General features: G+C 39.7%; 1 protein-coding gene across 5 annotated transcripts; it reads left to right on the top strand.

Annotated features, from left to right (window-relative positions):
• Nucleotides 1-2,625: 2,625 nt before the first annotated feature.
• Nucleotides 2,626-14,412, top strand: GTF2A1L (general transcription factor IIA subunit 1 like). Of its 5 annotated transcripts, none has more exons than XM_048936838.1 (9): nt 2,626-2,738; nt 3,458-3,559; nt 4,117-4,240; nt 5,787-5,842; nt 6,994-7,087; nt 8,753-9,354; nt 10,815-11,096; nt 12,037-12,126; nt 13,980-14,412. In XM_048936838.1, exons 1-9 carry the CDS (start codon nt 2,718-2,720, stop codon nt 14,085-14,087), a joined length of 1,479 nt encoding a protein of 492 aa, XP_048792795.1. In that variant the 5' UTR covers nt 2,626-2,717; the 3' UTR covers nt 14,088-14,412. The 5 variants fall into 5 exon arrangements, 4 of the variants coding, with proteins under 4 accessions (XP_048792795.1, XP_048792794.1, XP_048792793.1 ...); XR_007375328.1 differs by lacking the exon at nt 2,626-2,738 and adding an exon at nt 2,753-2,883 and having other exon boundaries at nt 12,024-12,126; nt 13,980-14,092; XM_048936837.1 differs by lacking the exon at nt 2,626-2,738 and adding an exon at nt 2,753-2,877.
• The last annotated feature ends 276 nt before the right edge of the window (nt 14,413-14,688 follow it).

Raw genomic sequence — 14,688 nt, 5'->3', positions numbered from 1 at the left:
ACTACAGAGTGGGGTTAAATGTTAAGAAAATGCATAAGCATGAAAATCGTGACAGGCTTGCATTTTATGTTGCGGGACATGGATACTATGTTAAGATCAGCAATATCAAAAGTAGCTAATTAGTATTAAGTACTGCTATTATTGGATATTTTTATAGATTTTCTTATTCAAAGAAGATTTAAGGATGTAATTAACCAGGCTTTTTTTCATGCTTGTCCAGTGGGCACACTGATCACAGCACTTGATGAGAAGGTATCTTCTCTAGTAATTTCTAACAGAAATTTTTCCAGGTAGTAGCCAGACCTCAGGTGATAGCCAAGTGCCTTGATTAGCAGGCAATGCCCATTGCAACCTCTCTGTCTGTCTTGGAAAGTTGTATCCCCATCCTCTATTCTTACTTTCTCCTAAGCAATACCTGTGTGCTATGGGTAGGTGTAGAGTGCAGTTCCTGCATGAAGGGAATTTGCACATTGACTTTGGTGGTGGGGCTTTGGCATTTACCAGCAATATAAAGGACAGTATTTACAACACACAGGATATGGCTACAGCGCCTTGTGCTGGTGAAATTTGTTACACACATAAAAATACAGAAACACACCGTTAACTTGAAGGGCAGGTGAAGCTCATCTGCCATGCTCTGCAAATGTCCTTGTGGTCGTATCCAAAGTAACCTGGCCTCTATTTGAGACAGCTGAGAAGTCCTCTAGAACCAATCTGCCCATTCTGCACCTCTTTTTGAAGTCAGATATGCAAACTGTTCCAAGTTCAGGGAACTCTGTAACACCCTGGATAAATGAAAGACCGTAGTAAGCAAGAAACTCATTTATAAATGTTTTTCTTTCAGTACGTTTTTCACCTTTATAAAACTGCCGTATGGTAATGCTGGCAGATAGATGGCTATGTATCAGGTTTATCTGTCTCATGAATAAGTTGCAGCCAGCTGCAGGATCACCATCTGCAATCTTCAGGGCCCAGTGAGATCCTAAAGGCTTCTTGCTATTTCTGCTAACACGACAGGGCTAATCAGACAGGAGAATAATGGCTCCCTTGGTATGCGCTATCCCAGACAGTTTCAAATGAACACTATGCTTTAAAAATACATTCTATTATTCAAATTATTCTATAAGCAAAGCAACATGCCTTGCCTTTTTCTAGTGTTGATGCAGGGTGTACAGAACAGCTGAATACGCAATTGTCACTTGATTCAAGATCTAGACAGTATCATTAAACATTTCTGTTACAAAGCAAAATTACTTCAGTAGCAAATAGCACTTGTTCTTTGTCTCGCTTGTAAAAATGCAACTTAGAATATGATTATGGATGTTGCTTCTTTTTTTATGTTGTGGGTGTTAGTCTAGCTTTATAATTAAGGGTCTATCAGGATTTTCGGTGAAATATTTTCATTCTTCAGGTTGTGTAAGCCAGCCTTAAAATCAGTGCTTAAGGGCAAGTGTTCTCTTTACAAATCAGGCAGCACTACATACCTACCTAAATACAGACAAAGGAAGAAAAAAAAAAAAGATGTTTCTAGGTTCTTAGGATCAGGAGAATAACACCAACACAGGTGTGGATGGAAGGTGTGCAAAGGAAGACCGGAAATATACACTCTGCTACATGCATGATTATAATGAACATTTTTCCATATGTAACTGCTAAATTGGTAAATCTCTGTATTAACACACAAACAGATTGCAGCAAATGTAAGCAATAATTTGTGCAGTTGTACCAGACTGTTGCTACTTAACCAAGAGCTTCAGCTTTCTCCCTGTTTATGAGGTAAGAATGACTTCAGAGTTTATTAGAGCAAGATAATATGCTTTTGTAGCCAGCTTTCCTAGATATGCTTTTGCACTACAGAGGCAACCATACTTCTCCAAACTAAGCCTCCTTTCCACCATGAACAAAAGTTGGATTTTCTGACTGCCTTAAGGTTCTGTTAGAGCTCTGGGTCCAAACTGGGCACCTCAGGTGCCATGTACAGTCCAGGTGTTGGTCAGTCTTCGCCCTCTAAAGCTGAAAGAAGAAACTTGGGTTTGGTAACCAGTGCTCAGCTGAAACCCAATGCGTGGCAATGTATGTGCTGCTTCAGGGATAGGGAGGAAAAGAGAATCTCAATGGGAGCAGAGGAAAGCATGAGTTCTTTAAAACACTTTCTTCTCCAGTTGATGCTATCACTGATAACAGTTTGTAGCTTTGCCAGTGCACTTTTCATCAGTAGGCAATGGGAGCAATCTTACAATAGCACTGCTTTTTTGCAGGCGAGGAAATGGAGACAAAGAGCAGCAGGATGACCTGCTTTAGGCCACCACAAAGGCTCAGACAGAAGCTTTAGTTTCTTGGCTGCTTTTGCATTGGTGCCTTAGCTATTGGTCCACACTGCCACGATTACCGTGAGACTATCAACAGGAGCCAAAAGGCCAGTGAAAATAATAACTGCGGAGCAGCACAGCTTCACAAAACAGTAATTACTCCAGCCAGCCACTACTGGAGATGCTACTCAATTCCTACTTTTGAGGAGCTAATGGCAGTGGCTGGTCACAGTCAGCCCTGGCTTTCCACCTCCCTCGTAGAAAGCAGGTCCCTACGTGCCGCTCGGCTCGGCCTCCCCCCATCCCGCCATGTCTCCCACGTTCGGGTGGGGCCGGCGGCAAGCAGGCCGCGTCGCCATGGCAACGGCGCCTTAAAGGCGGAAGGGGCGGTTATGGGAGGCTGCCGCCATGGCGCACGGCAACCCTGTGGTGAGGGGCTGCAGCCGCTCCTTTGAGCGGGGGGATGGGGAGAAGCGGCTGCCCCTGGCCTGGTGGGGCGGGTGTTCGCCAGGGAGCTAGGCAGGGGTGCTCTCCTCGTGGTCACTGCTTTATTTTTGCTGATTTGAAGGCAATGGTTGCACTTTTTGGTTGCTTTATAGAGTTGTTGCCTAGTATACAGTGTAGTAATTAGCTGTCCTTGTCCTAAAGCTTAGTGCAAGTTTTGCCTTAACTTCGTCTTTCCCCTTGTATCAGTATGCTGTTGAGGTGTGGGGATTGCTGTGATTAGTAAGCCTTATGCTGCCCAAAGCTTGTTAACTTCCATTTTGGTCTGAATGGCTGCGTCTTGAAGCTTGTTATAGCTGGTCTGCTCTCCAAGACAGCAGGGATGAAGCAATAAAATGTCGTGTTACAGCCCTACTGTAGTATAATGATAGCTCAAGAGTTAAAATTACTGTAACTTAGCAACTGTATGGCATCGTGCTGTTGTCTCAGACAACGATCTTGGGTCATACAGGCTTACAGGAACAAATGGGCTTGTGTTTTTGGTGGCCTTGCAGACACCTGGCAGAATACTTGTATTGAAGTGCTTGATTCATGTTGTGTAGTTTGTAACAGTTGTTTACGTGGCCAGGTTAGGCTTTATGCAATCACTTCAAATATTACTGTTCATCTTAATTTAATTTTTTTTTTCTTTTCTTTTGGCATAGCCTAAACTCTACAAGTCCATTATTGACGATGTGATTGAAAGTATTCAGGACCTCTTTGCAGAAGAGGGAGTAGATAAACAGGTTTTGAGAAAGCTGAAGGAGGTTTGTTGGTTTTCCATGTATTAATAAATACTGTATAGTTATCTGTTTCTCTGTCTTCTAAAGTGTGTCGATTTTTGCTCTAGCTTAGATTTATAAATATTCTGTAAATACTGTACTGGGCTTCTGGAAGTCAGAATCTAGTAGTGATTGTAGCCATGTTTATTGTATGAAACTGGTTTACAGCACTGCTAGTTGGCTGAAGGAAGGGATTACTCCACTGTGCAGCCTCACCTTGAGCACTGTGTCAGGGGAGGGCTGGGGGGTTAGGGAAAGGCTCTGCCTCAGAGGGTGGTGGGCATGGAGCAGGTGGTCCAGAGCAGTGAGCATGGCCCTGAGCTGCCAGAGTTCAAGGGGCATTTGGACAGTGCTGTGAGACGTAGAGTTTGGGTTGTGGGTGATGCAGAGCCTGAAATTGGACTCAGTGATCCTTTTGTGTAGCTTCTATCTTAGCATGTTCTATGATTCTCTACTTCAGGAAAATCTAGAAATACCTGATTCACGAATAAGATAAGTGGTTTTAAAACTGATATCAGTTGACTTTAATATTCTCTTTGCAGCTCTGGGAAACCAAGGTTATGCAGTCTAAAGCAACCGAAGGCCTCTTCAAACACAGCCACCATTCTTCACGCTTAACTCTACATGTTCCACACAATTTTCATCATGTTTTGCAGGCTCCAACAGGTCAGACTCTGCAAATGCAGTTTAAGTATAGCTCAGTGTTTTAAGTATCTTTTGGAAGACCTGAAGATGCTGGAATGGTCTTTGCCATTCTTTTGTGTATATCTAGCATAACACAGGACAGTATGTCTAGCCCTGAAAGCAGAGCTTGAAAAGTAAGGGAGAAAAAATAAACTTTGATTAAAGCTGTACAGGTATGTCTAGATGCACTTCATCTGCCATTTATTTCTAACAGGGAAACATGAAGAGAGAATTTTTGTCCTCTTACCTCTAGTCTAGAAACATAAAGCTTCAGTTGCAAATTCACTGGATGTGTTAAGACTTTGCATCCCTTATAAAGTATGGCACAATGTGTGCTGGGGGTTATGTGACGTGCTTGTGCCCTGGAGCTCTTCTGTCAAGCTGGAGTTGAGTCTAGTTCTGAACATCTCAAAATTCAAGCCCTTACTCAAACAGAGTGCAAGTTTTTGGTTTGTCATTTTAGTTGGTTACATTTCATTGTGCTAAAAACAGCATTTGCAATGCACAGGAGAATGTGACTTTTACACAGGCTCAGCCAGCAGGACTTAACTCTTCTTGATTAAGGCTTCAGTGGGCCACCTGACCAGTATGGTAATCTCATGGTAGGATGGAATTCTCAGCTGAGTCCTGTGAGAGAGGACAAGGACCTTTCCTGACAAAGAGCAAAGATCATATGTGATTGTTTAATGAAAATGTATCATAGTGCTTGTGTCCATGGAGGACCTTTCATGGTTAGGTGGGTACCTTTCATCTGCTTGTTTTTTACAGTCTTATTTGAAAGGACTGTTTTTGGAGACAGATACTTTATTTATCCCACGTTATTAAAGGGGAAATAGATTTGGGCTTTTTTTTGTTATTGGAAGCTTTACATTTAATTAACTTCATTAATCCTATGTTTTGGAAAGGCACAATCAAATCTGTTGAATTCAGGGAACTTTTTTTTGTTGTTGTCTATTTTTTAGTAGGATTTGAATTAGTGTTTTCAAACTAGTTAGGGATGCATAGATTCTTCTGTGCCTGAAGTTTGCAAAAGTTTTCCCTTTGGTTTGTCTTTTAAGTCAGTATTAATGCTTTAGTATACCCATCTTACTGTTAGCACCATTGGATATTTGCTGGAGCAGAAAACATCTTATAAGTTTTCTTCATGTTGCCAAGGCAGTGCATTTTATGCATGTTGATTGTATTAATAAATAGAAATGGCACACTTAGCTTCTACACTGCAACTTCTTAAGTTCATTGAACAGAAATATCTTTCCAACAAAATCTCCAGGATAAACTTTTAATAAAATGCAAGTTTCCCATATCAAGGTATAACCTGATGCTCTGAGTACAGCATAAGCTTGAAGCAATGTAAAAGGAAGTATATCCAGCAGCTTCATCTAGATGTGCTTATTTGTTGATCTAACTGTATGAACTGAAGTTAGATTGCTTTAGTTTTAGGACTTCATGATGTAAGTAACTGAATGTTCAACTGTTTCTGAGACATTCTGTCTAAATAGGCTTTTTTTTTTTCTTCCCCTTTTAATAGCTTCTTTAGTTATCCCAACTGGAGGAGGCTTTCAGCATTTCATGGCAGCAGACCTGGTATGTAGCTGTAGTGACTTTTCTGTTTTGATTATTCTGAATTCTAAATGTTTAAGTTTGTCAGTTTTTAACAGGCTGGTGGGGAGGCAAATTTGAAGCATTTCCCCTGCATAGATGCCTTAGGGCAATTATTTAGGAGCAGAAAAGTTAGCATTTCTAATAACTGTTTTATCTGTGCAACGTGGACTGATAGGCAAGGGAACAGGAATCTTATTGGCAGAGAATCCATAGCTGAAGAAACTCAGTGTGTCATGTCTAGCCCTCTTATTTTTGAGGAAAACCATACAAAAGCTAAGAGTTCCTGGAGGGAGGGCTCAGTTCTGTCTAAGCAGGGGGAAAAAGGATGGAGATGTAGCACTTGGTTCTGCAAGCAGTGGAGCCAGAAGTGAGCTGGAAAATGTGCTGCACAGATTTAGCCCACGGATTGGTAGTACTGAAAATGTACGTGTGCAACAATTTTCTTATTATTGAGTGTTTAAAGTCAAGTTGGAAGCTGCATTATCTGTGAGGTGCAGAAATTGGACGAAAGTGATGTTTTTGGAGTGATAGGCTCTGACCTCTTGGCACAGCAGAACTTGTTAGGGCAGGGGAGGATGCCCTATCATCATTCAGAGCATGATGAATGTATTGAGTGCCTGCTGAGCCTTCAGCTAATGAGTTTACCAAGCTGCCAAACAATATTGGGAAGATGTTTGTGTAACATGTGAATTCCCTGATTTAAAATGTGCATTTCCCAAGAACAGCTAGTTTGAAAGGGAACTTTATATCCGACTCTTTTCTTTCCAGGAGAAAAGAGAATGATATCAAGTGTTCTCATAGGCCTAGGTGAGGAGTCTGTACAGTGTGCATAAGCTTATGTAAAAGAGGCTGAGTGGAAAGGTGTTGTGGATGATGTGCTCACTGAGGGTCTGCAGGTGGCTTGGTAATTTTCAGTATATGATAACTGGGAGAACTTGGGGCAAGCCATTGTCTTTGCAGTCAATACTATCTGCCTATATATCAAAAATCTGAAGCAACTTTTCAGTAAAGGTGATTACAAAAAGGCTGTCATTTTTTTTTTTTTTTCCTTTGGACATGTAATTGTGACAATTAGGGCCCTATAAGAGAATAAGGTATGAGCTGTTACTTAATAAACTTCTTGCATTTCTTAGGGTGCTTCACAAAAGGGTGCAACTCTTACTCTCCCTTCCAGTGTTGCTTATCCCATACATGTACCAGCTGGACTGACTCTGCAGACAGCATCTGGTAAGATTAAAGAGGAGATGTAACACATCAGAGTGCACTGACTGTATGTGGATATAGATGGTTCTGAGTGCAGTAGATAAAATAAATGTGAAGTTAAAGTATAGGTGGGTAGAGCCAGTTATCCTCCTCTTCCTTTGTAGCTTGTAATTGCTGCATGGAGGAAGTAATTATGTTGATTAGTTGGTGTGTCAGTTGTGTATACTTGTAACATCAGTTAAGATGAGCTGCCAGGTGATGCCATTTTTTTTGTTTGCTTGTTTTACAGCTGTGGGCAAACACATGCCTTTGTCAGTCTGGCTCTGTGCTCTGCATGAGGGGCATCCTTTCTGTTTTAAACTAGTAATGGTGTTTTGGTGTTTCAGAATTGAATTCATTTCTTATTCAAATGAAATCTTAGCACCCATCACCCCTTTTTTTTTTTTTTTTTTTTTAAATCACTCTCCTTTACTGATGAAGTCATCTGTAGTGCTGCACAACATCTACTTGTACTGCTTAAGTTGTGATGAGTGGGAAGGTAACTTCATGGGTTGACTTTTTCCTTAAACAGCCATTCCTCGAGCAATAATGCCACTAGATGTCTATTTCAAGTCTAAGTTAAATTGAGAACTTGGTTCTGGCATCTTAATTCTAACACTGATAATAACAAGGCATTCAGCATTTTGAGTGGTTTTCATACAAGGGGAGGACAGATAAACTAGAAGCTTTCTGTGTACAATTTTTTTTTTTTTTTTGTGGGGATGCTGAAAGGGCCTTAAAAGAATGAACTATCCCTGTACATAGGGATCAGTTTACTGTGCCATTAAAACTACTGAGTTTGCTTCTATAGGGTACTGTAGAGGCACAAACCATAAATACCATAAATGGGTATTAAGCATGGTAATCTAGATGGAAGCTTTGATTGAAAAAGCCTCTAAGCTCTTAACTGGGGGTCAAACTGTGCTTGGGGAAGTACTGCTTTGTATACCTCCTGTTGCTTCCTTTTTTCTTTATTTATTTTTTTGCCTGGTGTCTTAGTTTCAGCTGGGACAGAGTTATTTTTCTTCATAGAATCTGCTATGATGCTACTTTTTTGTTTTAGGAGAAAATCAATGTTAACAACAAACTGATGTTTCTGGTTGTTGCTGAGCAGTGCTGCCCAGAGCAAGGATGTTTCAGTTTTCTCAGCTTCTCCTATTGCCCTGCCAGGAAGGTGGTTAGAGGGACAAACTGTATGGAGGGGACAGAACCAGGGCAGCTGACCTAAACTGGTCAAAGAGATGTTCTGTACTATGCAGCATCATGCAGAAGGAACGTTTGGGGAGGGGGGAAAAAAAAGGGGAAGTTCATCAGGTGGGCTGCTGCTTGGGCAGTGGCTGCATCTTAATTAGCAGGTGATGAGTGATTGTTTGTGCATCACCTGCTTTATATATATAATTATCATAACTATGATCCTTTTCCCCTCTTCCTTTTATTATCCTATTAAATAGTTTTTATCTCAACCCACATGTTCTACTTTTTTTTTCTTTTTTTGCTTCCTAATTTTTCCCCCATTCTGCCAGGAAGGTGGAGATTGAATGAATGATTGTTATGCTTAGCTACTGCTGGGTTAAACCAAAACACCTGGGTGTTGGCTATTGTCTCTGTAGTTCAACCTTATGAAGCAGTTCTTCACCCTTCTCTTTGTAGGGCAGCTTTATCAAGTAAATATGCCTGTTATGGTTGCACATGGCCAAGGAGATGCAAGTATTCTGCAGCATCCTCTTCAGCAGATGTTTCAGCCCATTGGCCAACCTTCAGTTCTGAAAACAAATGTTGCTAGTGTTGCTCCAGTGAGAACATCTTCTGTCCAGGCAACTGCTGAGACATTGCAAACCCAGAAGACTGAAGTCCAACAAACTGTGGTGTTTCAACCGAGTGCCTTGCAGAATAAACACCCAGAGAACTCCACCAACACTGTGCTGTTTCAGCAGCCTGCAGTGAGTCGGCAGGAGATTGCAACTAATGCAGTGTTAAATCAGTGTGCAGAGTTAACAGAAAAATCCCAGTACAGCCGTCTTCATACAGCTGTGTTTACTTCAGGATCCTCTGAAGTGTTTTCTCCTGCTGAATCCTTGGCAGATGACCCAGGCAGTGTGCTGCTGCCAGATGTGGAGGGGCAGTTAGACATGAAGCCTCAGGAATCAGTGCAACAGCAGGTGTCTGATGTCATTGAGCTGATTATCAAGGGCAAAAGTTTAGATGATAATGCTGCTCTGAAAGACCAGGATAGCGAGGCTCCCACAGACAAGGTAGGAGCCTTTATTTCTAAGCTGGTGAAAATGCATCTGTTGTAAATGGTTGTGTGAGGAACAAGCTTTGAATGAGGTGTGATCAGATGCATCTGTAAGCAGCTGAACAATAACAAAAAGTGTAATTTTTAAGTTTGCTATTGAGCCTGTTTTGAACAGAGTAGCTGACTGCTTATTTTTACATTTAGAACTTTGGTTACCACTGCTGAAAAAAATTGGATCGAATAGAATATTAGTTTGAAAGACTGAAGTGTGTTAGTTGTAGTGCATTTATAGACTATTTGTGAGATTTTTCTGGCCTCAGAACAGATGTGAATGATGGTTTTAGAACTACAGTGTCTTTGTGATGCTGAATCTGCTTGTGGAGAGTGGCCAGTTGTGGTCATATTGCTTTTGGAATGTCAGAGTTTAGTTTTAAGTCATAATGTATGAAGGGCAATTAACTTACTTTGAGAGTCCATGCTGAGTATAAGAAGTCAGATTTCTTAAGTGAGAATCTGCAGGAAGGAAATGTATTTTCATGGGGGAAAAATCCTGACAAGCTAGAATCCAGTTAGAGCTGTGTTGGAAAACTTAAATGATTTTATTTCACAAGCCTCTGTCCTGACTTTACTCCTTGTTCCAGCAATCATTTGCAAATATTGCAAGTTCAGGCTGGCGTGCTGACTTTGAGTTGTACTGTTTATATGAGATTGAGGCAAATTTATTAAATACAAATTGAATGGCAGTAACAAAAAACGTCAGTAAACAGAAAGCATCTTACTTTGCTCATCTACACTTGGGCAAGTTGGTGAAGACTGGAGGAAGAACTGAAGGTCAACATGTAGTCTTACTTTCTTGATTTAGAAACTGTATGTGGATGTCAACTTAGTGCTACAGTAAAAATTGAATGTGAAACCAAAGATCACTGAAACTTTAAAACCCTTTTACACTCCTGTGAGTTCCCTGTTCAGAAATTCTAATGCTTTTATGAGCAGTAACTTGGAGAACTGAAGTATTTACTCTCTCATCTTTTTATATCTTATTTAAAAATGCATTTTGAAATGAGGGAAAGGGATGAATACATCTTGGCTTTTTTTTTTTTTTTTGAAAATAAGAAATACTCTAAGTTATTGAAATTTTCTTTGCAATAGAAATTCTAGAGGCTAGCATGAATATCTTTTTTTTTTCTGAAGAAGTTGTTTAAGTTGTTTGACTACAGTAGTGTTAAAGAAAAGTCTAAGAAAATGTATTTCTATGTTACTAAGGGAATATTTGACACTGATTCCATTTGAGGTAGATGTAAGAACAAGGTTTTTCAAACATACTTGGGGTTTACAAGTAGGCTGGGGCTCGAAGCTCCCACTTAAAGCAACAAGATTTAGGGCACTTATTAAACAAAAATCTTAGGCTTTATATTGAACAATGAAAGCTGTGGTGCTAATTCACAGGCTGTCTCTGGTCTTTTTTATTCTTTTCAGGTGGAACCTACTGAGCAGGTGGAATCTGATTTACAGTCAGAGAGGGGTATCTGCAGTGACACTGAAGGCATAATTCAGCTAGATGGAACTTGTGATGGTTCTCCCAAGAAAGAAGTACTACATACAAAAGATACAGAAGAGAATGAGTTCATTGACATTATTGAATCAGAGGATCTGAAGATTCTGGAGGGTGAAGAAGATGAAGAAGCTGACAGTATTTCAAACTCTGAGTCTAGTAGCAGCTGTGACAATGAAGAGCCCCAAACAGACATTGTTGAGGAGGTAATTTACTTTCAAGCCCTCTGAAGGATGTTACAATAAAGTAGGTCCAGTAACTCAGTGTTTGAGGTGGATACAACAGCTCCTGTGGAGTATAGTGCAGAGAGTGCATAGTTAGGGGCTTCTTCTCTAGAGGAGGTGCTGCTGAGGAATTACTAGAGAGCTTGTTAGGAGGGTAGCAAACAAATGAAAGGTGTTGAGAAGTCATGTGTTTACTGGATCAGTTAAAATACTTGATTAGCAGAATTAAAACTCTCTGGTGAAAGCCTGCCCTCACTGGAATTGACTTCTTTCGGTTTTAAGATTAGGAAAGTAATATAGTGTTATTTCTCCTTCTGGAGAGCTGCAGAGAATTGGATAGAGGACAGTGATACAAGTGTATTTGTTTCCCAGGAGAAGATGCTGTTGTGTGTATGTGTTCTTGAGATTCACAAGAGCATTAACTTGCAGAATCTGAACTAAAATATATCATAGAATCATAGAATCTTAGAATCCTTTGTGTAGGACGTCTGAGGACCATCTAGTCCAACTCTCCTGCAATGAATAGGGACACCACAGTTAAGTCAGTTGCCCAAGGCCTGATCCAGCCTCACCTTGAATGTCTCCAGGAATGGGGCATCAACCACAACGCTGGGTATGCATCATATGATGAGTATACCAGTTGCCAGGTGCAGCTTTGGCTGTAGCAGCTCTGCTTTGTTTTACTTTGTTTTGCCTTGTATTTTTTTGTTGTTGTTGTTCAAGGGAAGGATGCTTTAGTTTTTGAGAACATAGACGTGAAGATGCTTATAAGTGAGCTTTGTACAGCATCATTTTTCATAGCTTCTAAGCCTTTCTTTGAGTGTTAAACTTCATTGTTCTTGTTGTGTGTAATGTCAAGTATATTCAACGCTAACTTGCAAAAATGGATAAAATACTACTTAAATGCAGTCTTATTCTCTAGGACCCATTAAATTCTGCTGATGATGTCAGTGACCTGGACATTGCGGACTTGTTTGACACCAACAATGTGATAGTTTGTCAATATGAGAAGGTACGATATGTAGTTCTATCTTTGTCCCTTGCCTGCTTTAAATATCTTCATATCTGGCCTGCTTTTGGTGCCTTTTAAAGAAAAACTAATGTAATAGATGGATTAGCTGACAGTAGTCTGAAGATTTGTGTGCTGTTTTCTGAAATAAGGATGATCAAATTGTTCATAAGGGCCTACTGGAGGAAAGAGAAGGTCGAATGTTTCAAAATTAAGACTTGTAAACCTGCTAAAGCTTATGTGCTTCCTTAACTTCTAAGTAACATGAACAGTTCCATGGATGCATGGCTGCACTTTAGCCATGGATTAAGATTTCGAAATGGATAACAGAAAACAAGAGTGTGTACTGTTCCTAATTCTCACTTTGAAGTGCTTCTTGAAAGATTTTAGTACAAGAATTTGTTGTCTGAAAAACAAAACAGTTGCTAAGGGCCATTTTGCCCTGTTTTATTTTTAATATTGAAGATTTAGCCTTATTTTGAATTCTCAGAGATCAAATGAAGTATTTGGTTTCTTTTGGACATTTACATGTCTATAGCTTAAAGGCTGACAAAGCAAAGTATGTATCTTATTTTGAAAGCAAATATGGAATAAGATTCCAATAGTTTGCAAAGGTTGACTTGGCTTTTATGCTTTCATAAGAGACTTGTGATAATTCTTGTATGTTCAGCTAGCTCTGCCTTAAAGGGATCTGTGTTCTAGGAAACAGTGGGCTGCTAAGAAAACTGTCTTTACTAAAGTGTAACAGATTGAGCTTCTGAAGATAGTTATTTTGGAAGATGTAGCTGCAGGGATGCGTGTGGAGAAGCCATCGGAAATCAAGCCTGTGTTGTTGCAGACAAAGCAGTACACAAAGGTTTGAAGCATAGTAACTTAATTTGATACCACGAGTGCTATAGGTAGTGGATTTCACATCTATAGCAAGTTTTGTCTGTCATGAGTTGAAAAATCGGTTTGGTGTTTCCTTAAACTGGTATGAAGTTCAACACTAGATAAGTCTATAGGGAATTTAATGTCAGATGTCACTGGAAGTTGGCAGTTAGGGAAGTTGAGGGAGGTGTTGGTAACTTCCCCTTTTCCAACATAGATTTAATAAAACCTATCCATGTAGTAGAATTTTCATAGTTACCTATGAAATTATCTTGTTACCTGTAAAAGGATGCCAAAAGCAAAATGACTGTCCTTTCTCCTCCTGTTCTCCCATGTCCTGAATTTGAAGATAAGCTGTTGCTTACAACACAGGAAACTTAGAGATGTTTAAAATTCCTTCCTTGCTATCAAACATAAGCTTTCTGTAGTATGGATCTTCTTGCGGGCCTTTAATAAGAAATAATATGCAAAGTCTACCTTGCTGTTTTGTATGGCAGTTTTTGCTTTTTGAGCAACGTCCTTCTGTTGTTAGCATTACCTTACCATCCTTTGTGCATGCAGTATTGCTTTGTCATGCATGTGGGAAAAGGAAATGACTGCACTGTAGTGAAGCTGTACTTGTTTGGAAGGTGCAGTATATTGGGGAGTGGTACAATAGTTATATTGCTTTTTTTCCTGCTTTCACACAGTTTCCTTTCCCTACTGGTGTAGGTGAGAGGGTAAGAGGGTTGTTTTATAATTAGTGTTTTCAAAGGGAGATGGGAAAATTAGAAGATTCAGGAAGTCATTCTCTGGAGAGGGTAAGGAATGTGGGATGAACAATTCATGTCTGCTGCCTTTATTGAGTATTTGTGGCATTTTCAAAGAGTATCTTGCATGTTTGGAGCTGCCATTTTAAAATAAATCCAAATTTTGCATACCAATTTATGCTTTAAAAAACCCTTTTCTTAATGGATGGTCTAATTTTTTTTTTTTTGTGTTATCAGATACATAGAAGTAAAAACAAATGGAAGTTCTTCTTAAAAGATGGAGTGATGTCCTTTGATGGTAGAGACTATGTTTTTGCAAAAGCTGTTGGAGATGCAGAGTGGTGAAACCTGACTGTCGTACGTACGTTAAGACTGGCATTGTTCCTTCACAAGCCATCTGTGAAGCAACTAAACTTGCTATATTTTGCCATAAAGACCCATGCAATTAGCTAAAATATGTAAAATCTTTGTTGTTAAAACATGCAAATTAAAATAGTACTGTTAACTACAATCTTTTCTCTTCTGATTATTTCATTACTTTTCCAGCCAAAAAGCATTGTTGAATTGAATAGCTTTAAAGACTAGAATGTTGTGTTTGTTAGTAATTCAAGAAAGACATAGAATACTAAGTGACTGTATGTAAGTAAATCGTGGTTTAATTTTCTTATTTTTTTTTTCTTAAATAAGAGCTGGAGTATAACCTGAAATGTAAAACTACACAGTTGTGAGAGATACTTGTGTTCAGAGTCTGAGATTTAACATCTGTGCAAGTATGAAACTTGTGGCTGTTTCAGCTGAGTATTTTTCTCCTCTTCCTTTCTTCTCCCTTGCTTTTTTTTTCTTGTTGCTGTTAATTTGTGGTGGCCTTTTTTGGCTTCAGCATACAGGCAGGTATTTTATATGCAAGTTAGGAAACATGGGTGGAAGACCCTTGAGCTCAATATAT

Source organism: Lagopus muta, chromosome 2, assembly GCF_023343835.1.
Source record: "Lagopus muta isolate bLagMut1 chromosome 2, bLagMut1 primary, whole genome shotgun sequence".
NCBI classification, from domain to species: domain Eukaryota; kingdom Metazoa; phylum Chordata; class Aves; order Galliformes; family Phasianidae; genus Lagopus; species Lagopus muta.
The sequence above is the reverse complement of the archived record's forward strand: the minus strand, read 5'-3'. Positions and strand labels throughout refer to the sequence as shown.